Source organism: Phlebotomus papatasi, chromosome 1 (assembly GCF_024763615.1).
Source record: "Phlebotomus papatasi isolate M1 chromosome 1, Ppap_2.1, whole genome shotgun sequence".
Classification (NCBI taxonomy): Eukaryota; Metazoa; Arthropoda; class Insecta; order Diptera; family Psychodidae; genus Phlebotomus; species Phlebotomus papatasi.
In genome coordinates, this window is record NC_077222.1 from 28,913,187 (window position 1) to 28,939,677 (window position 26,491).

At 32.5% G+C, this 26,491-nt stretch overlaps 2 protein-coding genes across 3 annotated transcripts in view; both read left to right on the forward strand.

Moving 5' to 3' along the window:
* LOC129799545 (uncharacterized) overlaps nt 1-26,491 on the forward strand; it is a 143,093-nt gene that overhangs the window by 108,742 nt on the left and 7,860 nt on the right. For both annotated transcript variants that reach the window (XM_055843517.1, XM_055843518.1), the window contains exons 5-10: nt 6,592-6,737; nt 6,816-7,599; nt 12,200-12,312; nt 12,385-12,523; nt 14,744-15,225; nt 15,355-16,447. In XM_055843517.1, the coding sequence (XP_055699492.1) occupies nt 6,592-6,737; nt 6,816-7,599; nt 12,200-12,312; nt 12,385-12,523; nt 14,744-15,225; nt 15,355-16,447 (2,757 nt within the window). The remainder of the gene's footprint in view (nt 1-6,591; nt 6,738-6,815; nt 7,600-12,199; nt 12,313-12,384; nt 12,524-14,743; nt 15,226-15,354; nt 16,448-26,491) is intronic.
* On the forward strand, nt 1,171-2,328 carry LOC129799575 (GDP-D-glucose phosphorylase 1). Its single transcript, XM_055843600.1, has 3 exons — nt 1,171-1,371; nt 1,437-1,820; nt 1,895-2,328. The coding sequence occupies exons 1-3, from the start codon at nt 1,174-1,176 to the stop codon at nt 2,312-2,314; spliced, it is 1,002 nt and encodes a 333-aa protein (XP_055699575.1). The 5' UTR covers nt 1,171-1,173; the 3' UTR covers nt 2,315-2,328.

Sequence of the window (26,491 nt, forward strand, 5' to 3'; positions counted from 1 at the left end):
TTTAAAATGCATAAATGTCGGTTATTTGGACAAATTCGGATGAAAGGTGATAGGATCTTGTCATTTTTATGGAAATTTTTTGGTTGTCAATTTCCATCCCTGTCAAGACCTTAATTTATCCCTTATTTTTGTTCATTAAACATTTTTCTTACAAAATTTTAGCAAAATTCACGAAAAACTTTATAAAAATGATTCTAATTAGCTTAATAAAGTTATTAATTAAATTACTAAAAGTTATTTACCTTCACTGATTGAAAATAAATACCCTGGGGCCAAATTTATTGAGTGGAGCTATAATTATTGCCACCCGAAAATCGCCATTTTGATAAAGATTCTATCACAATACTCACAGTTCTAACGGTATGAAATTCTAATGGCGATTTTTCATATCGGTTTGGAAATACCTTCAAATGATTTTTTTTATTTTTTTCCAAAAATTTTTTTTTCAAAGATTTTCCAGTGTGAAAAAGTGGAGCTATGATTATTGCCAGCAGTGTATGTGATATATTGGGTATGAAGAAGCTCTTTACGCAATGTCAGCCGCATTTGACCACTTTCAACGAAAACGGAAAAACTAAAAAAAACAAACAAAATGTCATGAAATTGGGTTTGAACTGGTTTATTAGTCGCAATGTTCGCAAGACAAGGACTCAAGGGAATTTTATGCAAAGAAATGGCTCACCGATTAAAGGTTTCACTGAAATGACAAACTAAAATCTTAAATTATGGCCTATTTTGGAGAGTTTTCGAAAGACTTCTTTTTGTACGGGATAAAAACGTTGGATATAATCGTTGAAAACACCATATCGACTTTTTAACAACGTATCTAAACAAATAGAATTGAATTTGACCAAAAAAATTTTCTAACTTAGTCTACGGACTTATTCGCCGACGAATTAAGTTAAGACTCCTTCATAGACGACGTTTAAAAAGATTAATTTTCGTGCATAGTATCATTAGTAGTGTAAACACCTTACGGGTATCTATTGCTATGAAATTTACTAAGCTGTAGTAAGTGTAAGTAAATAGTTTTCTCATTAAAAGATATTCTAAATTTGTACAGTTCATCCCAATTGCAAATTTAGGGTTCTTGTTTTCACGTGAAATTTATGAAAAGTATATTTTTGATCTACAGTGTTTGCAACTCAGTAAAAATTGACAATTCAGTGGTGAATGAAAATCTATACAATAACTTCTCCCTTATACATGATGGATGCAAAAATCGTGAATTTTTCGAATTTTAATGAAAATCTTGCAAATTTTCTCTCAACTAAATGGCAAGAAGCAGAGTCTAAAGAAAATATTTTTAAATACAAGTTGAATGTGACAAAGAGTAAGGTGTTACCTGGATACTTCAAGTTCTATGCGGAGGTAATGTAACATATTGTATTTCATACCAGTAAAAAAATATCCTAATTTTTCAAATTAATTTGCAGCTTAACGAGCAACGGACTCAACTAAGACGAAAACCCCAAAATATTTTGTCATTAGCACCAGAATTCAATCCAGATGCTTTTAATTTCAGCAAGGTTGATGCAGAAGAAGTTTTGTTTGTCTTGAAATATCGGGACACGTTGGTATCTTTCCTCATCAACAATAGTCCTCTAACACGGAATCACTGTTTGATTTGTCCAGATTTGGAGAAAAATCAACCACAGATCCTGACTCAGGGATGCATAGAATTTTCTCTGGATCTTTTGAGGAAATTGGGAAATAGATTCTATAGAATTGGGTACAATAGTCCAGGAGCCCTAGCGTCTGTCAATCATCTTCATTTGCATTTAATGCTGATTGAGAGGGAACTTTATGTGGAGTCAGCAGTAAGTTTAAAAATATGATGTCCTTCCTGACTCGATGTTATGTTATTTACTGACCAGAGAAAATATCTTTTCAGCCTCTGTGTAAACTTGGGAAGTCTATTTACACACTAGAGGCTAAATATCCCACCTGTGGACTGTGCCTTATTATCAGGGACAAAGATTGTGTACAACAAGTGTCAGGAAAGGTCTTTCAGCTTGTCAATTTTCTCTGTGAAAGAAGCATCCCTCACAATATCTTCATCACAAGTGGCTCCTTTGAGGGTACAGCATGCAAGAGAATTTTAATATTTCCCAGGGACAATCGATATCTATCGAAAGATAAGGAATTGAGTGGCTTCAACATTGCCTTCTGTGAACTCAGCTCATACATTCCCGTCGGAAGTGAGGAAATTTACAACGCTCTGACTGAAGATGTTATCATTGAGAAAATACAAGCGGAAATGGGAAATGTTTTCTATGCCATTAAAGATGAAATTGTTGAAATGTTTCAATAAAATATGTTCATTATAATAATGATTTTTCCATTGCTTGAATTCAAAATGAAAGCCGAATTATTTTGCAATTTTGATATATTTGATTTTATTGAGTTCTCATTTCCTACCTTACTTGATTTAGGGTAAAGTGAATACGGATTTGACCTGTAGGGAAATTCTGTAATTTTCGTGGCATTGTCACGCGTGAGTTCGAAAAATGACAATACCAATCGAGCTTTGTTTTTCATATCATATGAGTTCGAAAAAGCAATTCATTGATTTTTGGATGAAATCCCTTTTCTTGATGATATTATGAAAATACAGTTTGTCTTGGTTGATTTGTTTAACAACATTCATTGTCATTTGAATTGCCAGAAATCTCAAATATGTGACTTCAAACAATGCCACGTGAGCTCAAATGACAATGTCACAGCTACAGAATCGCATTTTCGAAAAAGCTCTCCTAAGATTCGAACCCAATTTGTCATATGACATTGCCAGAGCGTTACAGAATTCCCCTCCTGATCTTATCCTCCTTTATTACTTCACAACGACGTTTCGGAGCTTTATGGCTCCTTCCTCAGATATGCAAGTAACTAATGGGAAAATGGATTTAATACAAATTTTTGTCTACATCACAATTGGACGAGATGGGCATCACAAATGATTAGAACGATAATGAATTGTTCTGACATTTGTAAATCATTATAAAGCTCATCGTAAATCATCATTTGTAAAGCTATCGAAAATCGATAATCATTCTGTTCTGACCATTGTGATTTCCATCTCGTCCAATTATGAATACAGTGTAGTGAAAATTCGTATTGACCCTCTTTTCCCACTACAAAATTTGTAGTTATTTGTAAATCTCCGAAGCGTCGTTGTGAAATAATAAAAGATGATAATATCAAGTGAAAATAGGTGTTCCCTTTATGGAAAGTTGACCGATTTCTAAGTATTACTTGATTAATTTTGTATAATTTTGAGAAGATAATGCTTTGAAAAAAAAACATCATTGATAAAAGATATAAGATTAGAGATATCGACTTTAAGATTTCGGTAACCCTTCCCCCAAATGTAACATTTGATAGACCTTAGTAAAATACAATATTTCCAAAGGAATCAATTTAGGTTTATCGAAATCAGTTAAAAAATATTTCCCTGGAAAGTTTTATTATTTTAATCATTTAAATAAAAACAAAAACATTTTGTAAGCCCTTTTCTACAAATATGATCTGAAAACAGCTCTTATGGTAGTTTTATGAAATATGTAAATATTTTAGATGTTTTTCAAATGTTTAGAATATAAAAAAAACATTGTTGTTTGGTCTCTGAAAGGATCAGCATCTCTAACGCACCCGGAAGGAGGTCATTTCCCTATTGCGTAATGTTTAGAATATAGGCAGATAAGTATAGATCGATAAGTAATTCAACAACGCTTTATTCACTGAGAGAAATCCGAAAAAGTTAAAATAACATTCCGGGAATGTTAATTTTACCCTTAATAAGGTGTTAAATTAATATTAAAAAATGTTGATATATTTTTGCACCTAAAAAGTGTTAAAGTTATGAGGTAAAAATGTTAATCGCACCCCAGTTTTTTTTCTCAGTGTTAAGAGCGATTCAAAAAAATCAGTGGAATAATAAAAAAAAATACTGCAGATAATTTCAATACTTTTTTTAAATGGTCATAAAGTCTTTTAAAAATGTCTGTTAGATTTTTTACAATTGCCAGTTTGATTTTTTTTAAATATTTTATATATTAAAAATAAAGATAGCCATAAAGCGTCTCCATGATAAAATTGTTCCCATGGAAAATGTTTCAAAAACAAAGCCAGTGATAAGCCTAGATCAGCTTATAGAGGTGTGATTCCTTCGTTGCAAATTCGGATTGTGGCAAACTTGAACGATATTTATACATAAATAATGCAAATTTCGTTTAAATTTTATGTAACTTATTATCGTTATTAATGAGGAAAGTTGGATGAGGAATGCATAAAAGTACCTGAAAGTCTTTAAAGTCGATTATCTCGGAAACTATGAAAGATAGGAGCCTCAACTTTACATTCATTGAGAAAAAATACGCGACCCACGAAACTTCGCGAAAAATTACGCGACCCGCAAATATCAGCGAAAAAATTGGCACCCCGCGAAAATCCTCGAAAAAATTCGCGCCCCGCGAGAATTCGCGAAAAAATTCGCGCCTCGCGAAGATCCGCGAAAGACATCGCGGATCGTGAATTGTATATGCTACCTTACAAATCTTCGAATATAGACTGACTATGTAGAGAGGGAGAGTGAGAGAAATGGAGAATGAGAGAGTGCTATATATATATATATATAGAGAAAGCTTGTCCGACGCCGCGTCTCCCGCTTATTTTCCCGCCTGAGACAATTAGCAAATTTTCTTAAAATTGAAATCTTTAAAGTGAAATATCTCGAGAACCGTTCGACGAATGTCTTAATTTCTTTTTTTTTTTAAATTTGTCTAAATTTTCTGGACTACAACATAAACATTAAAAATTCAAAATCGCAAACCTAGATTTCGAGATAAACTACAAAACGTGATTTTTAACCGGTTTTTAACCGGTTTTTCAAAATACTAATAGCACAGAAATCGTTATACGCGCGCGTAGATATATTTAAAAAAAAATTATGAAGATATCTCTATCCAAACCAGAGATATTGCGTACTACGGACGGCCGGACGGCAGCCGGACCCGAAATTGCCGGCTTATGATTTTCGGCATCAGGGATGTTCAAAACATATACCCTGTGAATTTCAGCTCGATCGGAGCACTTTGAGAAAATCCGAGGATTACAATAGGTGTGATTCGAAGGAATCACACCTAAAAATACATAATAGGGTACAATAAGCTAATTCAGAACCTGCTTCAAATGGAAATTTTTCGCTACTCCAAAAGGAAACATCACTGTTTTCATCGTAAATACAGTACTCAATTACTTCACTACTTGAAGGAAAACCTTCTTAACTTTACCACAAATCAAAAGACTGCTAGAAACACAATCCATCTGTCACATTTTTTGTAAGACTCTTTCCACACTGAGTTTTTACAACGCAATTTAAATTCAAATTATACCTAAAATTTAACGGTCTTTGTTTTAATACATTCTAAAATGAATAAGTATTTAAAAGCAAAATGAATTCATTGACTATTCGAAGATTACATACATAATTTTAATTAATTTGTATGCATGGCCGAAATTACACTCAAAGTCGCCGAAATTAGAAGCTGGCCGAAACTTGGCACACTTCCCCTATTACTCATGTCATATTTCTCTCATCTAAGCGAGCACTGAAAATAAAATTTCAATGTTCTCATTCGTTTATTCCGGAGCTTAATAAGTGTAAAAACAGGGATATTTTCAAAGGCTCCTCGGTGATCCTTTCATTTTTAGCAGTGAACCGGTAAACGGTAAATTATATGAACGTACTTTTGAGGTGTTTTACATAACTAGGAACATTTTTATTGTGGACATACCTTATATTACAAATTTTTAAATTTTAATTTTATGCCGTAAAATTAGTTAAATTTTCTTGAACAAAAATATAATTATAACAAAAAGAATTAAATGTTAAGAGCAGTTATACAAGCTTACGAGGCTCGTATAACGCTTTTTAACATACTCAGCGACATTTTCTGATTTAAATAGTGTAGAAACTTCTAAGCTAATTAATACATCACTTACGTTACGAGGTACATTACTATTCAAACAATCTATAAAAATTTTGGTAAAGAAAAAATAATTTTAACGTTATTAGAATTAGGAATATCAAAATTAAGTTTTTCTTTCGGTTTTTTTTTCAATTTGGTAACAATTTTATACAAGGTGAATAGAATTTACGAAATTCATCAAGTTCTATGCTCTTTCTGTAGCTAAATTTTTCCATAAATATACAAGGGTGATACAAAAAACAATTTAAGTCTGGGGAAGTGGGGAACCTTTGAATTCGTTCAGCCTTAAAAATGACTTTATTTCGTATTTTTAAATGAAACTGGACATTGCTGTGTGATATTATTTAACTATACAAACCTGTTAAATTACATTATGATATGTCTTAAATTTTTTTTTAAAAATAGGAGTAAAAGTCCATTTTCAAAGGTGCCTTAATTCAAACTTGCCCACTTCCCCCTAAATCTTTTTTTTTTTTGACTTCAAGCGATTTTCTTCATCATTTCAAATTCTAATTGTAATTTTTCAAATTTTAATACCATTCAGTGATATCCAAAGATGGAAATGAATGAGCATTTAGTTCATATTTCATTTCTTTTCCAGGTTATTTCAGAATACTGCAAGATTCATCATCAAGTGAAGCCATTCTCGCATACTGTTATGGAGTTGTTTCAGCAGGTGATTGATCACAAAGAGCAGAATGCTTTTATTCGACCTAGAGATGAAATAAAATCCCAGGAAGAGCACAGGTTTGTTTGAAATGAACACCAAAGAAATGGCAATAATTTTAAAATCTCTGTTATATAATATTTTTGTGCAATTTCCAGAAGCGATACGGATTCTGGAAGAAGTTCAGACCATGGTGAAGTATTTCGTGATGGATTGTGTGAGAAGATGCAGAAGTTGGAGGTAAAGCGTGTAGCAGCATTTCAGCAAAATTCTGAAAATTCAGCCAAAAATACTGCGGTCATTGGTCAAAGGGCACCAAAATTCAATGCAGAAGCAAATTCGGGCACTCTCCAAGTAATCCGGAGGAAACGAAAGAGGGAGACATTGCGTCGGAATACCATTGATATTAATCGATTGGAATTGCAGAATGCCCGTGAAGAGTTGCTCAATGCATCAAAATCTGCCACATGTTTGCTGGAATTGACCAACAGTGAGAGTTTCAATAGGAAATTGGATGAAATTGATTTTACAAGTTGTGGTATCTCACTGCCGGATCTCCATCGAGAAGGCCGAATGGCAGCTCTGCCACCTCTCAAAGTGAGACGTCCAGTCGGATGTATGCGGACAGAATCGAAGGAGGATATCCTGGGCAAGACCACAGGGTACAGTGAGAAGGGTCCTGATTTCATTGTAAAATCCTTTGTTACTCCCAAGCAGATTGATATTTCCGATGCAAAATGCCAGAATCGTCGTTCCATCAATGTCTTGCTGCTAAATGGCCATATAATCCATATTGTATGTAATCCTGTGACAACAACAACATATGATATCTTCCAAGCTATTATGGAATCGGAAAACTGCATGGAAAATTTCTTTCTCGGTATTTGTGCACTAATTGGCGGGGATTTTGTCTTCCTACCGCTAGATCTCAAAATTTACAAGGTGCGTAGTACTTTTTATTTAAAATAGTACACATAATATTTCCACTTAATTATGAACTTGGTTATTTACTAATGGGCGAGATTCTTAATAAACACTAATTATATTAATTTCGAAGCCTGAAAGCCTTACCTTAATGATTAGGACTATGAAAAAATAATTAATTATATGAGTTTAATTAGCAAAACAATTGTGTTGTTCAGATTTTCCACATGATAGAGAAATAGAGCTCAAACAGTGGATTCCCTATTCGCAGTAAATTCATATTTCCCGTCTCTTGCATCAAGCAAGGCCTTTTACTGGTGGTATAGGGTAAATGTCCTAATTCAAAACCATTTTCAGACGCTTTAACTTTGACAGAAGATTCAACACATTAAGTTCAATTTTTTTCTGAATAGAATTACATAAATTTGCTCCTTGACTCTTCTAGAATATTACTGTTTAGTGAAAATTCTTTAGATATAATTTGAAAACTTCTTAAATACATATTGAAAATAATATCTGACGAGTTGATATGCTAATAATGGAAACCGGTGCGAGCATCGGGGAAAGAAGGATCAGCTTAGAAAATTTTAGATTTTTCTTTTAGATTTTAGAAAGACAAGATTTGACCACTGATGAAGGCTTGGAGTCTAAGCCGAAAGCTTTGAGAAAAATCTAAAATTTTCTAAGCTGATCCTTCTTTCCCCGACGCTCACCGGTTTCCATTATTAGCATTTTCTTAAATGCAAGAAAAAATACGCGAGTGGAAAATGCTTCTATTGGAAACAAATTAATCCAAATGGAGACAAAGGAAAGTTTCTAATTGGAGACAAACAGTGTAAGTGAAACTGCGACGAAAGGCTTCCAAAACCTTGTTGAGTTGCTCTTGAGTGCAGGATTTGTTCTTATTCCTGGTCTTTTCTCCTTTCCCATCTAAAACAATAAGAAAATCTATTCAAAAAAAATCATATTTCCGGGGTTTCCTATTGAAGCATTTGCAGACACTTCAGAAAAACCCTTATTGTTCACGAAATAGGTAATTATTTCATTTGAAAACTTCACATACCGTTAACAGTAAAGATTAGCACTTAATTTAACTAAAATTATCCAGAAATATGACATAAATGTTAAACAAAACGAATAAACAACAGTCACCTCATTGTGTTTTTCATTGGAAAACTTGGTCGATCGATGAAAAAGTCTATGGTGAAAAGGTACACTTTTAATTTTTCTGAGAAATTAACAAATTAAAATTTGAGAACATGAATGAATTTTCGCTTTATTTGGAGCAAAATTAACTAAATAATGAAACTGTGGTATAAAAAAATATATAAATATAATAATTTAGTACTGTATTTATCATGAAAATAATGACGTTTCCATTTGAAATAGAGAAACATTTCCATTTGGAGCAGGTTTTGAATTAGCTTAATTTACCCTAGTTCTGCTGCCCGCCGTATGAGCACAGTAAAAAAAATTGACACTATTATAGTGTTAAATTTGGAAAAAGTGTTTAGTTTAAAATTGTTTCATTTAAAGTTTTTGAATTTCAAGATATTGAATTTGACATTTCTAATGTTTTTTCCTGTACTAGGGATACCCTCCCCTCTAATGCGAAATGATTATATCTGATGCTCGAATCTTCACAATATACTTATTATACATATAAATATTTGATGTTCTATATGACTTTTGCCCAATGAAAAGCATCTCGACTGAAGTATAAGTCTCAAAAGGAAATTCAAAAATTTTTACACAACTTTTGTTTAAAAATTCAATAACTTTGGTAAAAATACACAAGGCTTCACACTATTATAGTGTTAAAATTTTACACATTTTCAAAGTAAACAACATTGTTGAAAATTTCTAACTATAATAGTGGTATTTTTCAATCACGTGACAATAAATTACCAAAATGTTGTGTATTTTTTAAACATTTTTAAATTAAACAACTTAAAATGTTCGATTTTGCACTATTATAGCAGTAAAATTTTACACATTTTTTTACTGTGAGGTATAGCCTGACAGGAGACACTGTCAATCAATCCGTAATATGGCTTGGAAGTGTTTGAATGGGGGCACAGAACTCGATCGCTGCCGAGCAATCGGCCGCGATAAGACTTGGTTTCTCTAAGGAAGCTTTCAGGGCAAAGGCCTGGCTTTAAGTTCAAAACTCTTCTTTTGACACTAAATAATTAAAGATAAAGTAATAACCAAAAAATTAATGATTAAGATTAAATCCATATAAAACGACATAAGATATATTTTGATTCTTTACTAAAAAATTTCAAATTATAATTATATTATTTCAAATTATAAGCCTTTAAGTTTTAAGAAGTTTTAATTTTCATGGGCTTTTAGTTTTTTCAATTTATTATTATTATTTTTGGTAATTTAATTATTTTCATTCCCTTTCTTAATAGAATGATTTTATACCAAAAATTTATCCTCATCTCATTTAAAAAAAGAGATGGGGGAGATGGAAAAGTGTCCCTTACGGAGTGCTCGAACCGCTCGAACATGAGAAAGAGCTATCCGGTTTACTACCGATTAAATTGATTCATAAACTTAGAAAACCATTTCGATATAATCGTTTAATAAAAGCAGTTAGTAGAATATTTTAGCATAAGGAACAAGCAGACGGACAAATAAAAAGTAAATTCAAGAAAGGTATAGAATTTACGGGTATTTTACCAATTAATTACTGATTAAGTTCGATGCACCTGGGTATTAAATTTCAAGATCTTTCAAATAAATCCAAATTTAAGCAAATAGGTTTAAAAATACAGCTTTCAAAGTGGGTTATTTTTGACCCTCGAAAATTCGATATCGAAGTATTCATCTTGAAAAGAAACATGTTCGAAAATGAAAAAATAATTCTAAGAGTAGTTTTCAAAATAAACCAATTCAACATAGTTTTGTAGGTGAAGGAAAAAAGACTGTTCTAGATAATATTGACTTCTTGGAGGGAAGTAGTCATCGAAGTGGCGCACTTTTGAAATTGGGATTTTTCATCTATTTTTAAATAAGATTGAGCCTTATCATGATATAATTTAGGTGCACAAACAGATTAAAAAGCTAAAGCGGTCTTCAGACTAGAGGTTTAGCCCAGTTCCCGAAAGTCTCCAAATCCTATTTAGCGAGCAATTTTATTGCTTCTGGAAAGTCTAATAGGTTCATTATTTTTAATAATCCAATTCTAACTTTAATCTTTCCAAAAAATCGTGATTGATAAGGAATTAGAGCAGTTCAGCCATATGGCTAAGGCTTAGGTCTGAAGCCCGTATAAATTGCATTATGATATGGCTCAGTTCGATTAAAAAACATAGGAGAAAAGTTCCAATTTAAAAGGTGCCCCACTTAACCCTCCGACAGTCAATATTATTATGGGTTGTGATCTCCCATCACTTCTCCGTCTGAGAGCGGTGTCATTCCTTTTCCGTTTGATAATCTCTGGGAGACCGCAATACTTAGCCTAACTCCTGATTCCCGGGGCCTCTGCCAAAGTTCGCGGACTCTTGGTTCCTAGAGCTAGCTCGAATCAGCTTTCCCGCACGCTTTTTGTCAAGGGGATAGTTTTATATAATTCTATTCCCCCGAATGCTCGACTATCCGTTGACGGAATAACAGGCTACTTCCAGTCTCAGTTCTAATAATTTAATTTACTTGTTTTCAATATTGCCTTTGTATATCCACTTACTTAAATTTTGTTAATAACTTTTTTTCTTTTTCTTCTTTTTTTGCCAAACATTGTAAGAGGGCGAACCCTATTTGTTTGAGAAATTAATAAATAATAAAAAATAAATAAATAAAAAAATATAACATCATAAAGCATTAAAAAATCACTTTAGAAAGCCTGAATATAGGTAGCAAAATGTTTTTCGTTTTTTTATACATAATAAATAAACTTTGAAAAATATTTATCTGGTCAGATATAATTGTATAAATAATCTTTATAACTAAAAAAGATTTCTTTGTATATTCCTTTAGTTTTAAAATACCTTCCGTAGTTAAAGGAAAGTCATATAAAGCCACATGCATTTGAACTTTTTAGAGCAAGTATATACTTTTAAATGTACAAGTTTCTTTTGAAAACTTTTGTGGAATTATGTGGTATTTAAAGTTAATGTCTTAACAAGATACTCTCCAATGAGTTATTGAAAATGTGCACTTGTTCAAGAATTTGTTCTTTAATCCAATGCAGAACCATCTTTCAATGAATTTTCTATTAAATTTAGTTATTGCCATTTGAAATTAGGGCTAATAAGCATGGAGTTCGACATATTTTAAGCAAAATTTTTTGCATTAGAAAAATCGTTACGAGCACAAATTTTGGTTAAAATATTTATTGTACTTTTTACGCAACAAAGCATTAATTAAAATTTCATAATTAAAAAGCAATCTTTTCAAAAATCAAAAGAACCGGACTATATTTGCAACATCTTTAAACCTAATTCATTGTGTCATATTGTATCTTATGCAGCTTACCCCAAAAGACATGAAAGCATAACAAGGTTCTTTTTATTTCAATATAAATGCAAATTTGGATTAAACACTTTCATCTATGTTTAGTGTTCTAAAGAGCTGTTTATGCACTAAATAAATTGTTTCTTTGTCACAGGTTGCACCTCAGGCTTGGATTAACGTGCCAAAGAAGGGAAGTGTGATAGAAAATATGACATTTTCGCTTTTTGTCAGGATAAAATTCTACTTGCCCACACTGAGGGGCATCAGGTGAATTTGCATTGAGACGTTAATGAGGAAAAAAATGTCACTCGAAACATGCTTTGTTTTTTTCTTTGCCAGCTCATTGGAATCCCGACACATGCTGTACTTGCAACTGAGGAAAAGTATCCTGGAGAGACATATCCTGTGTACAGATGATGATTTAATTACGCTTGGGGGGTTAGCACTACAAGCTGAAGCAGGTGACTTCAAAGAAAACGTGAGTAAATTCGAATTGCAGTTATGAATAGAAAAAAAATTCAAAGAGATACCCAAGTAGCAAAATATGACTCAAGTGTAGGAATTTTTTGATCCAGCAGGAGAACATTTGTCAAAATTGTATTGCAAATTAGATCAAAATATAATATTTATTTTTTATCATGAGATTACAGCAAAAAATTTTATTTAAAGTTGAGTTAGGAAAAACGGTAAGAAAAATTACTCCATCAAAAAGGTCCTAAAGTTTGAAAAATAACAACTAAAATGTCTCGTGAAATATGAAACACCACGCGGCGAAACGGCTAAAGTGTATCTCGAATAGTTTAATAAAAACAAATTAAATAAAATCCATTTATGGCACGTATCTAAAATGGCAAAAAGTGTATTCCAATATTTTAAAATCCGCAATTTTTTATCAATTGATATCATTAATTAATTTTTTATTCAATATTTTAACTCATTGCACAAGTGTTCTAAGCTTTTTATCAGTAAAAATATTTAAATTTGGCGAGGAATCCTAAATCAATTCTTTATGATAAACATCTGAAAGATGTTTTCAGGGAAAATGAAAACACTTAATAAATATTTTTGGTCAATAAATTGATATTTTGGTCGGTAAGTAATGCTCAACGCACGATAACTTTTGTTTTGTAAACATGTTTTTAACATTTCAGTGAGATTGAGTGAGATCTAGATCTAGTTATCTCGCTCGCTCTCATAGAAAATTTTGAAAACATATTTACAAACAAAAGTTATTGTGCGCTGAGCATAAGAACTCATGTAGATCAGAAAATAAATAAAATAAACAAAAAATAATAATTTGATTAGTATAGCAAACAAAGTAATAAGAAATCTGTGTAACTAAAACCCATAATGACATAATGGTCCATAATTTATTAAAACAACCGTTAAAAAGATATGGCGAAGTGGAGTACGTTTGAATTTGAAGAGCTTTGAAATAGGGATTTTTCTCTTGTTTTTAAATGAGACTGATCTTTATTATGATACTATTTAGCTCTAGAATTCATTTATGGAGTTATAATACATAATGATAAGACTCATTTCCATTTAAAAATGGGAGAAAAATGCCCAATTTCAAAGCTGTTTTAATTCAATGGTGCCCCACACTTCACTATTTTGATACATCGTCAGTTAAATCAGCATTTATCGTAACTTCATTTGTGCGATTTTGAGATATATACATATTTGGAATCAGCGTAATTTTGTTTATTAAACGCAATTAGGGAAAAGAAACTTTTATAAGCCCAATAACAATTATTTTATACAAAAATTATCGTAAGTGCCCTTAATTAATAAAAATGTATCAAAATTTGTCATAACTTCCATTTGGGGTAGCTACGACAATTTTCCAAACAAAATATTCAGTAATCAGCATTTGCCGTAACTTCTTTTGCTCGTTTTCGTGGCTTGTAATATGATTTTTATTTTATTAAATAATAAATATCTCACTCCACTGTCGTAAAGCTAGAGTAATTCTTTAAATACTTTCATTTTTATTTGCTAGATTTTTCAAGTTCATTACTCGAATTTGCTACTCAGTTTTATTTTTTAAAGTGAATTCAATATTTCTAGCAAAATTTGGTTTTTTTAAATATACTAAACTCAGTTGTAATCTGGGAAATGAGTGTTAAGCAGTTTCCTTTGTTCGGAATTTTATGTAACCGATATTTACTAGTGTTACGGCTACGTTAACTGAAGAGCCGAGTACAAGAGGAAAAGTTTATCCGGTCAGAATCCGGTCAGTCTATTCCCTACCCAATCCGCAAAAAAATAATCTGACTCTAAAATGACTGGTTTTTGGTGTACAAGACTAATAGACGAGATCTGTAAAGTTACATCGTTCTGTAAGTCCCTGAAATTTTAATAAATTTTTATTAAGATAAGAAGCCTGGAAATTTATTTGTATGTTCTCTATTTTATATTATTTTATTTCAGTTTAGCAGTGACAATTTTTTCAGGATTATTTTGACAAGTAATTTTTGAGTAAATTTTGAGGCATATTTGATAAATTCTTACATAAAGGTACCCCTATGAAAATCTATTTATTATTCACTACTTTTCAAAATGTGACTCTTTGATGACCCTCAAATGACTTCTGTATAGAATTCAGAGCATATTCATATGTTTGTCATTTGGTTCTAAATTGCTTCATGGGTATTTTAATGTGGAAAGTGAATAATTTTTGTTTTGGCCTTTTCAGATGAAATATATGGAATATTTTACATTATCACACTATTTGCCTGAGGGAGTGTACCAGAAGAATAGAGAAATGGCACAATATTTGCGGAATTCACATTACCGTAAAAAGGGTCTTTTGCCACTTGAGGCTGAGCACAATTTCATACGCTATGTGCAGGAACTGAAGGAGTACGGATTGCATCTTTACAGTGCAATTTGGGTTGTTGATGAGAATACCAGCATCAATGTCTTTGTAGCAATTTCGTTGAAAGGCATTTGTCTGTTTCACCGAAATCTATCTCCAAACATGAACCACTTGGAGATATATACAGAAAATTCCAAAATGATGTATCAAAGGAAGTTATATGCAAAATTTGAATGGCTAGAAATTGAGAATTTGTGCTACTCCAAGCACATTCTCTGTATAGTTGTGCGAAATTCTGAAAGTCTCAAAGCAAAGGACACTAATAGAATTAAGTATAAGCTGAGGATGGATGGAAGAAAGTGAGTAATTTAAAATTATTTTGTGAACCATTTTGAGCATATAATTTTATCACATCTCTCTCTCTGTCCCAAGCTCTATGTAAAACTTTTTAACACTTTCTAATTTGACTAATTAATCCTTCACCTTAGGAGTTACTTTGCTTTCTCCCTTGCCTCGGATCATCATAAATTCTACATGACACTACGAAATTCATTTGCTTCACTCAAAATGATATCAACTGGGTTAAATGTTCCTTTGAGGGGTAAATTGAATCACACAGATGAGTGTCAGGCTATTCCGGATTTTGTGCCAAAGATTGAGAAACCAACGAAGCCTCAAGGGAATCGTATGAGAAATTTGAAAAAGTCCATGATGAATGACAACAAATTGATCAAATTGCGCCAGAAGTTTCTCAAGAGATCCAAATCATCTGTTGAGATGACATCAGTCGTTGAACAATTTCGTCACACCCAAATCTCACGCGAAGAAGTTCAGAACAAGGAAAATGAATGTCCTCCACTATCCACATCCACCAATTCATCCCCAAGAAGTGCAACTTGGAGTCGCAACAAAGTTAAAATGGGCACAAGGGTGTTCTCCTCTCAATTCCTCAACAAATCCTTCGACAACATTTGCGACAATGTCGTCAATTCAGCCCGTTCCGAAGGTAATTACAGTCTTCTGGAACAGACTTTTGCTCCAATAAGTGAAAATTTGCTAGAGCACGATTATTCGGATGGTGATAATTCACTAAAGAGCACCAGCCTCGGTTCCATTCTCTATGCCATTGAAAAGCGACCGGATTCGCCACCGGCAACCAGTGAAGCTTATGTTATACACTCATCTATAAGAAGTATGCAAAATAACTATAGTTTGCCAAATGAAAGTGTCTCAGACACTCTCATGGAGAAATTCAACAACATGTCCTGTAGCACAACAGCAAATGATAGAATTATTGCTAAAATTACAATTGCAAAGGACAAAGTTTCCGACTCAAGGAATGGTAGTTTCGAGCGAATGAAGTTCTCCACTCTCAATCCAAGTCGATTGAGCAAGAAGCTGATAAGAGTTAAGAACAAATTGCTGTCGAGGAGTCAGGAATCCATTGCTGGAGATGACAAAAAATCAAATGGTTATACTCTCGGAATTAGTATAGTTCAAGGATCAGATAATAATGTTTATGTGAAGGATTTGGTGTCCAATGGACCTGGGGCACGAAATGGCATTAAAATTGGCGATCAGGTATGTAAATTGATTGATTAGCCTTTTCTTTTTTTCTAATCCCAGCTCCTATGCGGCCATCGCCGTCTTACTATCAGTTTTAACCAATAGAACGAATACGGCAGTTTTCGAATAAATTTTAAAATTTGCAAGTAGGGGAGAGATAGGAAAAAGTCACTATTAAAAAATTTTAAAAATTCAATATTTTTAAATATTGAAAAACACTAATTTTATGATTTTTAACTAAAGGTGGTCTTCATGGGTTTGCTTAACGATGGAAATTCTCAAAGGTTTTGTACATAGCACCTGCTTTTAATAAACTCAAATTGATACACAAAGAAATTTAACAAAATTAAAGACAAAATAATATTTAAATAAATTATTACACTTACCTAATTTATATCCATATTGAAGAGTTTTTTCTATACAAACGTAGAGAATATGCTTCAATATGGACATAAACTTCTCTAGTGTGTAGTGGCCATTACTGATTCATTATCATTGAGATCGATACAGTTGGGTTGGAAGTTTCTAAACCTCTCAAAAAATCTAAATTGCAGCAATTGTGTTGAAAATTGAGCCCTCTAAAGTGGTTGGCATCTGTCCTTCATAATTCAAAATTGAGAATTTTTCGGTAATTAGTGTATATGGATGAAATTTTCAACTGAACTTAGTTATATAATATATCGGAAAATGAATGAAAACGCTAGGATCTATTTTGAAAAATACCGAAAAACACGATTTTGGAGAGAATGGAGGGGATAAGTTTAGTTTCAGTAAAAGAGTTCGTTAGAAATGTTTTTTTCCCAGGTGGGGTTACCGAAGACCAGTTAATCGCTGGTTGTTATCACTTAAATAAGTTATACATAAAAAAAAAATAAAGTAAAAACATCGGGATATGGAAACTTCGTATTTTACAGTTCGTATTTTACACATTCGTATTGCACATTTCGTCTTTCATAAATTTTGTACAAAAATTGAATAGGCGCTACTGATAGCTTTCCAAAGCATAGAAAATTTCCCTTTGCCTCAACAGATGCTACTGATAACTTTCCAAAGCACAGAAAATTTCCCTTTGCCTCAACAGGCGCTACTGATAACTTTCCAAAGCACAGAAAATTTCCCTTTTCCCCAACAGGCGCTACTGATAACTTTCCAAAGCACAGAAAATTTCCCTTTTCCTCAACAGGCGCTACTGATAATTTCCCAAAAACACAGAAAATTTCCCTTTGCCTCCACAGATGCTACTGATAACTTTCCAAAGCACAGAAAATTTCCTTTATCCTCAACAGGTGCTACTGATTACTTTCCAAAGCACAGAAAATTTCCCTTTGCACCAACAGATGCTACTGATAACTTTTCAAAACACAGAAAATTTCCCTTAGTCCCAAGCAGGCAATACTGATAATTAGAGCTTCAAGTACGACTTTAAACTCAAACCCGAAAAAACCCCTTGACCCCATAAAAGTGCAATTCTATTATTTTATTGGTTGATATGCTTGTGTAAAATGAATGACAGACGAAATGTTCAATTTTTGTACAAAATGTGTGAAAGACGAAATGTGAAATACGAAATGTTAAAATACGAAATGTACTAGAATACGAAGTTTCCGCAATACTAAATTTGCATTCCGCAAACCAAAACCCCAGGATCAATTTGTGAAATGGAGTCTCCCTGAGCCCCAATTAGATAACTATTACCGTTTAGTCTTTCTTTGGTATACATTTCTAGAATATATTAAGAACACGTCGTTTACTTTCTTTAATTTTCGAACATATTTTCGATGTTGTACATATCAAATTATTCGATTTTTTTCAATGTGAAAAGTTAATTGGCATTAGTGGTACCAGACGCATTTCTCAACAGATTGCGATAAGACAGGATTCATTAGAAATGTCTTAGATTCCCTTATAATTCTAAACCATTATACGGGTTTCAGACCTAAGGCTTAGGCATATGGCTCAACTACTCTAATTTCTTATCAGTTAAGATTTTTTTTTAGGAAAATCTATTTAGTATTTAATTACTAGTCTCAAATGACCAATTAGGTACTGAAAAAGCAATAAAATAGGTTGATATTTGGGATTTTGAAACCCTCGGGAACTGGGCTAAACCTCTAGCCTGAAGACAATATAGGAGGTAGTTACTGAATTTATAGCCAAATTTTTATGACACGTATTTCTGCTGTTTCTATTGCTTGATTTGACAGTCGTATAAGTGATTTATAAATTGGTTCACTTTATTTTACTGCTCGAACTCAAGAGAGAGAGAGAGAGCAGTTGTATAATCGATTTGTTCAACTTAAACTTAAATTTAAACTAAAGCATAAACGGTAAGAGATATCAACTTCCAGTCTTCAGCGACCCCCAATAAAAAACGATATCTCTAGAAGTTTTTTTTCTTTTCCCCCACCCCCCTCCTTTCTCGTCAAAACCATGTTTTTTGGTTTTTCTCGAAAACGGCTCTTACGATTTCCTTTCTTCTTGGATACATATGTTTTAAAGGTGACCGAGGCGAACATTTCGTCAAAACATACGATCTAAAAACATCATCATCTTGAACTTTTGATGGAAGAAGTCTTTACTACTTTAGGGGGTCTGTTTTTCAACCTATTTATATAAATCAGGATTTTTTGGAAAAGTCTTGAAATTTCCGGTTGCAATCCGTAATGAATCAGTTGAGTACCCGTAAATGTCCAATCTTTTCTAAATATTCTTTTTTCTGTCCGTAAACTTGTTACCCATCTAGAGGCGAAACGGTAAGACATACGAATTGCCAACCTTCGGACGATCCCCCCCATAAGTCGGCCCAAAGAACAATATTATGATTCTTATTTCCTAACACTTTCCTCCATACCCTCAAAAACCATGTTTTTTTTTTGGTTTTTCTCGAAAACGATCATGCCAGAACACTCTAAATTTCCAATTTTCGAACACTCACCAATTTTTGATTTAGAAATGATTTTGTGATTTATAAAACAATTTGATCTCTAGTTAATCAGAAAGTACCAAAAGATCATGCGAAAAACTAATTCAAAGAGAGCTACATTTCGTGAGTTCTAGCATTCCGCAAAGCTGGAACGCTTTGTTTTATGTAAGACGAATCGGTTCCGCGGCTAAAGTCCCTGCCGTTATTATGAATTCCCAGAGACTGATTGGGTACACAATGTGCCTTGTCCCTAGGGTTAGCCCTCTGAGTGGGAGGTGAAGGGTGTGCATCTTTAAGCAGAGAGCGATCATGCCTTCCGATGGTATAATGCTCTGAGCCGACAGACAGTTGATCCTGAGCTACGAGAACATCAACACACCCTTAACAAGAGAAATCTTATCGGGCCACCACCACCAGTTGTGCTACTATGCCCGATTTCCAAGTCCTCGGTTATTTTGATCTCACATATTCAGAAGCGGAATCAGAATTATACGCCCTCAGTACCGCGAATCAAATTGATAAATACGACAAAGAAAAAAAATTAATTTTAAAAAAATGTTAAGTTGTGAATTTGAGTGATATTTATTGGAGTGATATGACATAGTCGAACTCTTGAAAAATACATGGAGAACTTAATGTAGTTTGTGATCGTTGGAAGGATCAAGAAGAGAGAAAAGAAACGTTCTGAAGGGGATGCAGAAAAGAGGAAAAGCTTCTAAGACGACCGCACCCGAAGTGTCCATCTGAGTAGAGCAGCTTGTAACAAGATAAGTGAAACACTCAATTTATCGACAGATATATAGTTCTTTCCAAAGAATTTCACTACCATCAATTTGAGAATAAAATTATTTAATAGTTCTACCAGATTGAAAAAAAAGAAAAGATTTTCATATTGAGTAATTTTAGAAGCAAAGATAGATCAGTTTTAGAATGCTATCTTTTGATAATCATTACAAGATAAATCGACGGCTCAACATATAAAACGGATAAGTTGCGAATGGTCAGCTTTCAAGGATCGCGATTTCAAGTTGAGATTTTGCATTCTGAGTATAGGATTTTAATATCTGAAACCTCTATATTTTTGAGAATGGTTTACTTTCCGGTATGGTATTCACAGGGATGGTTGAGGGTGTCGGGGAGTGCCCGAAAGGCGAAAAAATGCGAATTTTGCAGAAGATCGACTTATTTGACTTGTATTCTGACAACTCGAAATGCATAATGCACTCGGAGAAGAAAATTAGAGATTGACTTTAAATAGTTTCAGTGAAATGATTCAAATGTGAAAATAGGAAGTGTAAATGATCTTAGAGAAGTATAGATGCTAGGAAGAGATTTAACGGGAGTAGAAGATCAATTAATTGCTTTGGGTATCCCTTTTGTGATCATTAAAAGATTATTACGAGGTTATAAAAGAATCTTTAACAAGTAGCTGAATTCTGAGTAAATGCAATGGGTTTCAGTTAAAATGGATAAATTGAGAATTATTATTAATTTATCGGAAATGAAATGGAATTGAAAAAAAAAACAGTTAATTTACAGAGATATGCCAGATATTCATTTGTGGGAAATTCAAGATGGGATCGCGAAAATTATATTATCAGCATCACTCCGTGATCAATATATTTATGTAAAGAAAATTGGAAGCGTAGGAAAATTCCTTAAGAAAAATTTTGAGAAAATGGTATCTTCCAAAATCCCCAAAATGTTCGAATATGTATGCAATTAAGCAAAAGACCCTCATTTCTCAGTTTATGATAGGGATGAAAGTAGAGTGAAATGAAGAATGCATATTTTCCTTGCCAGTGTAATAAAAAAAAGGAATATTGCTAATGCATCGGCAAATAGACCAACTAAAATTTGGGTATTTCCAAAAGAAATTCATTTTATTGCTTTGAAAAAAAGGATCAAGAAACGAAAAGTATGAGCCATGTGGTCAAAATATGAAAAATGTGCGAAAAGAATGTTTGAATGATTGAATGTAAGTGGCGCCACTGCTTGAAGGTGAAAGGAAGTTTGTTTGAAGAATGAGAACACATAAATTATTTTCCAGTTTCCTTAATAAAGAATTTTGGGAAGAGTCAGAATAATGAAAAGACGAATTAACTAATTCTTGAATAATAAGTTTTGTCGCTGTTAAAGAAGAACTGTAAAATTTTACAAAGTAAGTTATGAGAAAATTGACGGATACTCGAGAAAATTAGGGAAGAGGGGCAGTGATAGCATGATAAAATAGAAATTTCGGAGTTCTTCAGCGGTTTAAAAATGGGATTTTCCAACAAATGGTCAAACATATTTTGCTTTAGAGCTTGAATGAGTTTGCAACATATTTATACAGGAAAGAGGTTTTACAACCCTTAACAATTGTTTTGAGACCCCAGATGTTTTAGATTTGAAAGATGGTAGAAAGGTCATAAAAGAAAATTCCATTACAAGCGGCAAAGTATAAGGTAATAAATATACTCAAAAGGATGACTCAGAAAAGAATTAGTGAAAGGAAAGGAAACTGATAATTACAATGTTTCAGTAAATTGTTTCATCATTGAACGGACTTTCGAGAACATAAGAGTAGCAGTTACAAATTAATTATTTAAAGGATCTTAAAGAGATTTAGTAAAGAAGTGGTCTAAATGTAGAATAACTTTTAGAAAAGACCAAACATAGACAAGAAATAGAACAATGCGCATTGTATGAAGAATAATTTGGTCAATATTATGCAGAATACTTGTACATCAAGTATTGAGAAGATTGATTGATAAAATAAGTATGTCTCGTGCTTTTTGATCATAATGTAAGAAAGGATATTCTATACTGATCCATGATTTCGAAGAAATAGAGTACATGGACAATGCAATTTTTTCGAGCTATGAGAAATGAGCTATAACACTTTACGTTTAATTTAATCATTTGAATAATCAAATGTTCACAATATAGCTAGAGATCTACAAAGACAGTTCACAAAAGGTGATCTGATTAAAGGAAAATGACATCAAAAACTAATCGTCAACAGAATTCGAAAATAAGAGATAGATTTCTTAACTTGCAGCAAAAAAAAAAAAATTAAAAGTTTGAAAGAACAGAGCCAAAGTAATTTAATTTGACACTTAAAGGCTAAAAGCATTCGTGAGGTAATAATAAATAAAATTATGTAGTTCAGTGCAGAAACAGAAAGAGAAAGATTTTGAAAAATAATAATGGCATTAAGCGTAAAGTAATAATAATAATTATGAAAGGGTTTGGTGCCATGTGAAGCTAGTCCAAACGCGAAAAAAAACCCATCATAATGTCCACGAAAAGAAAATTAGCAAATTGAGGAAAGGTTTATGAAGAGCAGCAAAATTTACCTAAAAAAAAAAAAAAAACAATTATTACGGTTCGCCTAGATCTGTAACAATGTCAAAAAAAAAAACAAATAAATACGCGTTGACGAGAAGTGTGAAACGAGGACGGCATTTCAAGGAATAATTGAAAATGATAAAAGTATTAAATTCTCCAATTATCGGAAGAAGATAAATAGAGATTTGATAAGATTATCCAGGTTTTGAAAAAAAAAAATAACGTAAATACTGCATTATACTTCGCGAATAATTAAAAGTATGAAATGGAGTAAGTTTTTCCTAACTTTTGAAATGCAAGCATTGCTTAACAGTCCAAGAAATAAAAGAAATTTAGAAACATTATTGTAGCAAGTTAGCGCGAAAAAATATTTTGAATTACAGTGAAGTGGATAATTTGAAGTACAGTGCAAATTTAAAATGATCCAATTTGAAATCAAATTTTAAATATTAATAGAAATACAACGGATAGATATTGAAGTACAAAGTTTAGGTAAAATGTCCGAACTAATCGCTGTAAATACAACAGTCCAGTAAATTTAAAAGGAAGAATAAATTCATTTGTTTAATCCGGATGACATTGTCGGCTATAAGCTCTTATGTAATTCAAGTCATTAGATATTCAAAAAAAGAGAGTTCGTTTTGTTAAATAAGTTCTAAAATCTTTAATCTTTATTTAAAAGAAAATATGAATACCATAATACGGAGAATTATTTCACAAACGTAAATTTCAGAAAGAATTCGATTTCTATGAAAATGATTGAGAATGAATTGCTAAAGGTTGATTATCATGAAAAAAACATAAGAAAAGTACTGGAATTACCACAGACAGTAGTTGATTTGATTACGATTATTCAATTCAATTTTGATAACGATGATTAAAATAATATCTTTACGATGGTAAGGTATCACATTTTATTTAGTCAAGATATATCAAGATACCACACCAAAAAAAAAAACGAATATCAATTTAAAAAAAAAATTAGCGAGCGCATGCTCAAAAACAAAAAAAAAGTTATGATCTCTCACAAGCTATAAGCAATGAGTTATAATATCACGTCCTTATGGATGCTAAACCTTGGGTAAATAATATAGACTAAATTCAAAGAGGTTAGTAGGTTCCAAAATACAAAAAAAAATTGTCAATAAATTTCTAAGATTTTGGTTACTCTGATAAATTAAGGAACGAGAAAAGGAAGACCACAACAAAAGGTTCACCTAGTTAGGTAAATTGTGGTGAAGTTCATAAAACTAGAAGATTATTAATAGTTTATTTTCGTTATTATTCAAGCTCGTATCTTAAGGCAGTTACAAACATCATCGACTGCCAAAAGAAAAAAAACAATACACGATTAAAGCAGTAATGAAATATCGATAGATTTACGTTGACGAAACAATATCAACAGATAATAAATTAGATTCTAAAGAGCACGGTAATTAATCTAGTAGATTTTAATTATGTTTGATTATGGCATCCTTGCTAAATAAAATTAAAAAAAAATAAAATAATAATTGGAAGTAGTTACAATTTTGATAAATCCACTCCAACAACTGAAGAATTGAATTCGGTTGTAATGAGTGAATTTCAAAATTTTGACTAGTGACGGTTCAGTGACGATTCTTCAGCATCGAAAAGTTGATTAGAAAAACGGTTATAGATAGTGTAGAAATTCAAAGTCAAATAAAGAATTTTAGATTATTTATTAACTGTCAAAAAAGAGTAAAATGGATAGCTAGATGTGAACTAAAAGAAGTCATTAAAAAAAAGAGGTTTATATAAATTTAATAACCCATATGTGAAAAAAAACAAACCAATATGTTGAATATTTTGTGAGTTTCGAAGAATGATTTTTTGAAAAATGCGGTAATGCTCTCCCAAACCATGCTCGAAATATTTGTTGCCCTGAGAGCTTTGAAGATGAAGAAAAGTTGTTAATTTTGGTTGAAAAAAAAATAAAAGATTCATTAGATGTCAGTGAAGTCTTTGAAATCATGGAGAAGAAAGAAAAAAATGCACGACCTCTCGTATAGAAGACATACATATGCTAAGACAAATATAAAGAAAATTAGTTATGATAGCACTCGAATTTTGGAATAAGGATCCGCAAAAAAAAAAAAATTAAGGCCTAAATCGAAGAAATCTATGACATTTACTGAAAGCAGATAGACTATGTTTCTATGTTCCTATTTACTAGGATGCAGATAGTCTATGACATTTATTGAAAGCAGATAGACTATGTTCTATGTTCCTATTTACTAGGATGCAGATAGTCTATGACATTTATTGAAAGTAAACAGACTATGTTTCTATGTTCCTATTTACTAGGATGCAGATAGTCTATGACATTTATTGAAAGCAGATAGACTATGTTCTATGTTCCTATTTACTAGGATGCAGATAGTCTATGACATTTATTGAAAGTAAACAGACTATGTTCTATGTTCCTATTTACTAGGATGCAGATAGTCTATGACATTTATTGAAAGCAAACAGACTATGTTCTATGTTCCTATTTACTAGGATGCAGATAGTCTATGACATTTATTGAAAGCAAACAGACTATGTTCTATGTTCCTATTTACTAGGATGCAGATAGTCTATGACATTTATTGAAAGCAAACAGACTATGTTCTATGTTCCTATTTACTAGGATGCAGATAGTCTATGACATTTATTGAAAGCAAACAGACTATGTTCTATGTTCCTATTTACTAGGATGCAGATAGTCTATGACATTTATTGAAAGCAAACAGACTATGTTCTATGTTCCTATTTACTAGGATGCAGATAGTCTATGGCATTTATTGAAAAGCAGATAGACTATGTTTCTATATTCCTATTTATGAGGATGCAGATAGTCTATGAAATACATTAAGGGCAGATAGACTACGTCTCGACGTTCCTTAACTAGGATGCAGGTAGTCTACTGCAAACAAATTGAAAGCATACGCACTTTGACCCTGAGTTTCTATTTACCAGAATGCAGATGGTCCATGAACATGTCCCATAAACTCATCTCTTCAACCCTCTCTCTTCCAAATAAGGGGACCTTATGGGTCAATTAACCATGAGTGGAAAAAAAAGAATTCTTTACGAAAAAAAACGTTGAAGTGAAACGCTAATAAACCCAGTCCATGAAAGAAACAGCTTCACAATATCATGATAAGGAACCGTTAGTCATTATCACCAATTTCTTCTAATGTTCTCCAAGGCCATGACCTATATTCCAAATTTATATTTTCCACTACCCTCAATCAATGAGGTCATTGATTTGGTCAGGATGGCCGAATGTAAGACGAATCGGTTCCGCGGCTAAAGTCCCTGCCGTTATTATGAATTCCCAGAGACTGATTGGGTACACAATGTGCCTTGTCCCTAGGGTTAGCCCTCTGAGTGGGAGGTGAAGGGTGTGCATCTTTAAGCAGAGAGCGATCATGCCTTCCGATGGTATAATGCTCTGAGCCGACAGACAGTTGATCCTGAGCTACGAGAACATCAACACACCCTTAACAAGAGAAATCTTATCGGGCCACCACCACCAGTTGTGCTACTATGCCCGATTTCCAAGTCCTCGGTTATTTTGATCTCACATTTAGTTTATTTTTGTTTTTTCTTATAGAAAATCAATAAATAAATTTTGGCTTGAATTATTTCAATAAATTGTTCTATTGACTTTACTTAGGATTTTCAGTTTAGGAGAAGGCATGCGGACTTCGCACACACTCTGGCTTCGGACATTTCATATTTTTCCTATATCTCTTTAATATTTATGACCTATCTATAGCATATTTTAATACGAGATA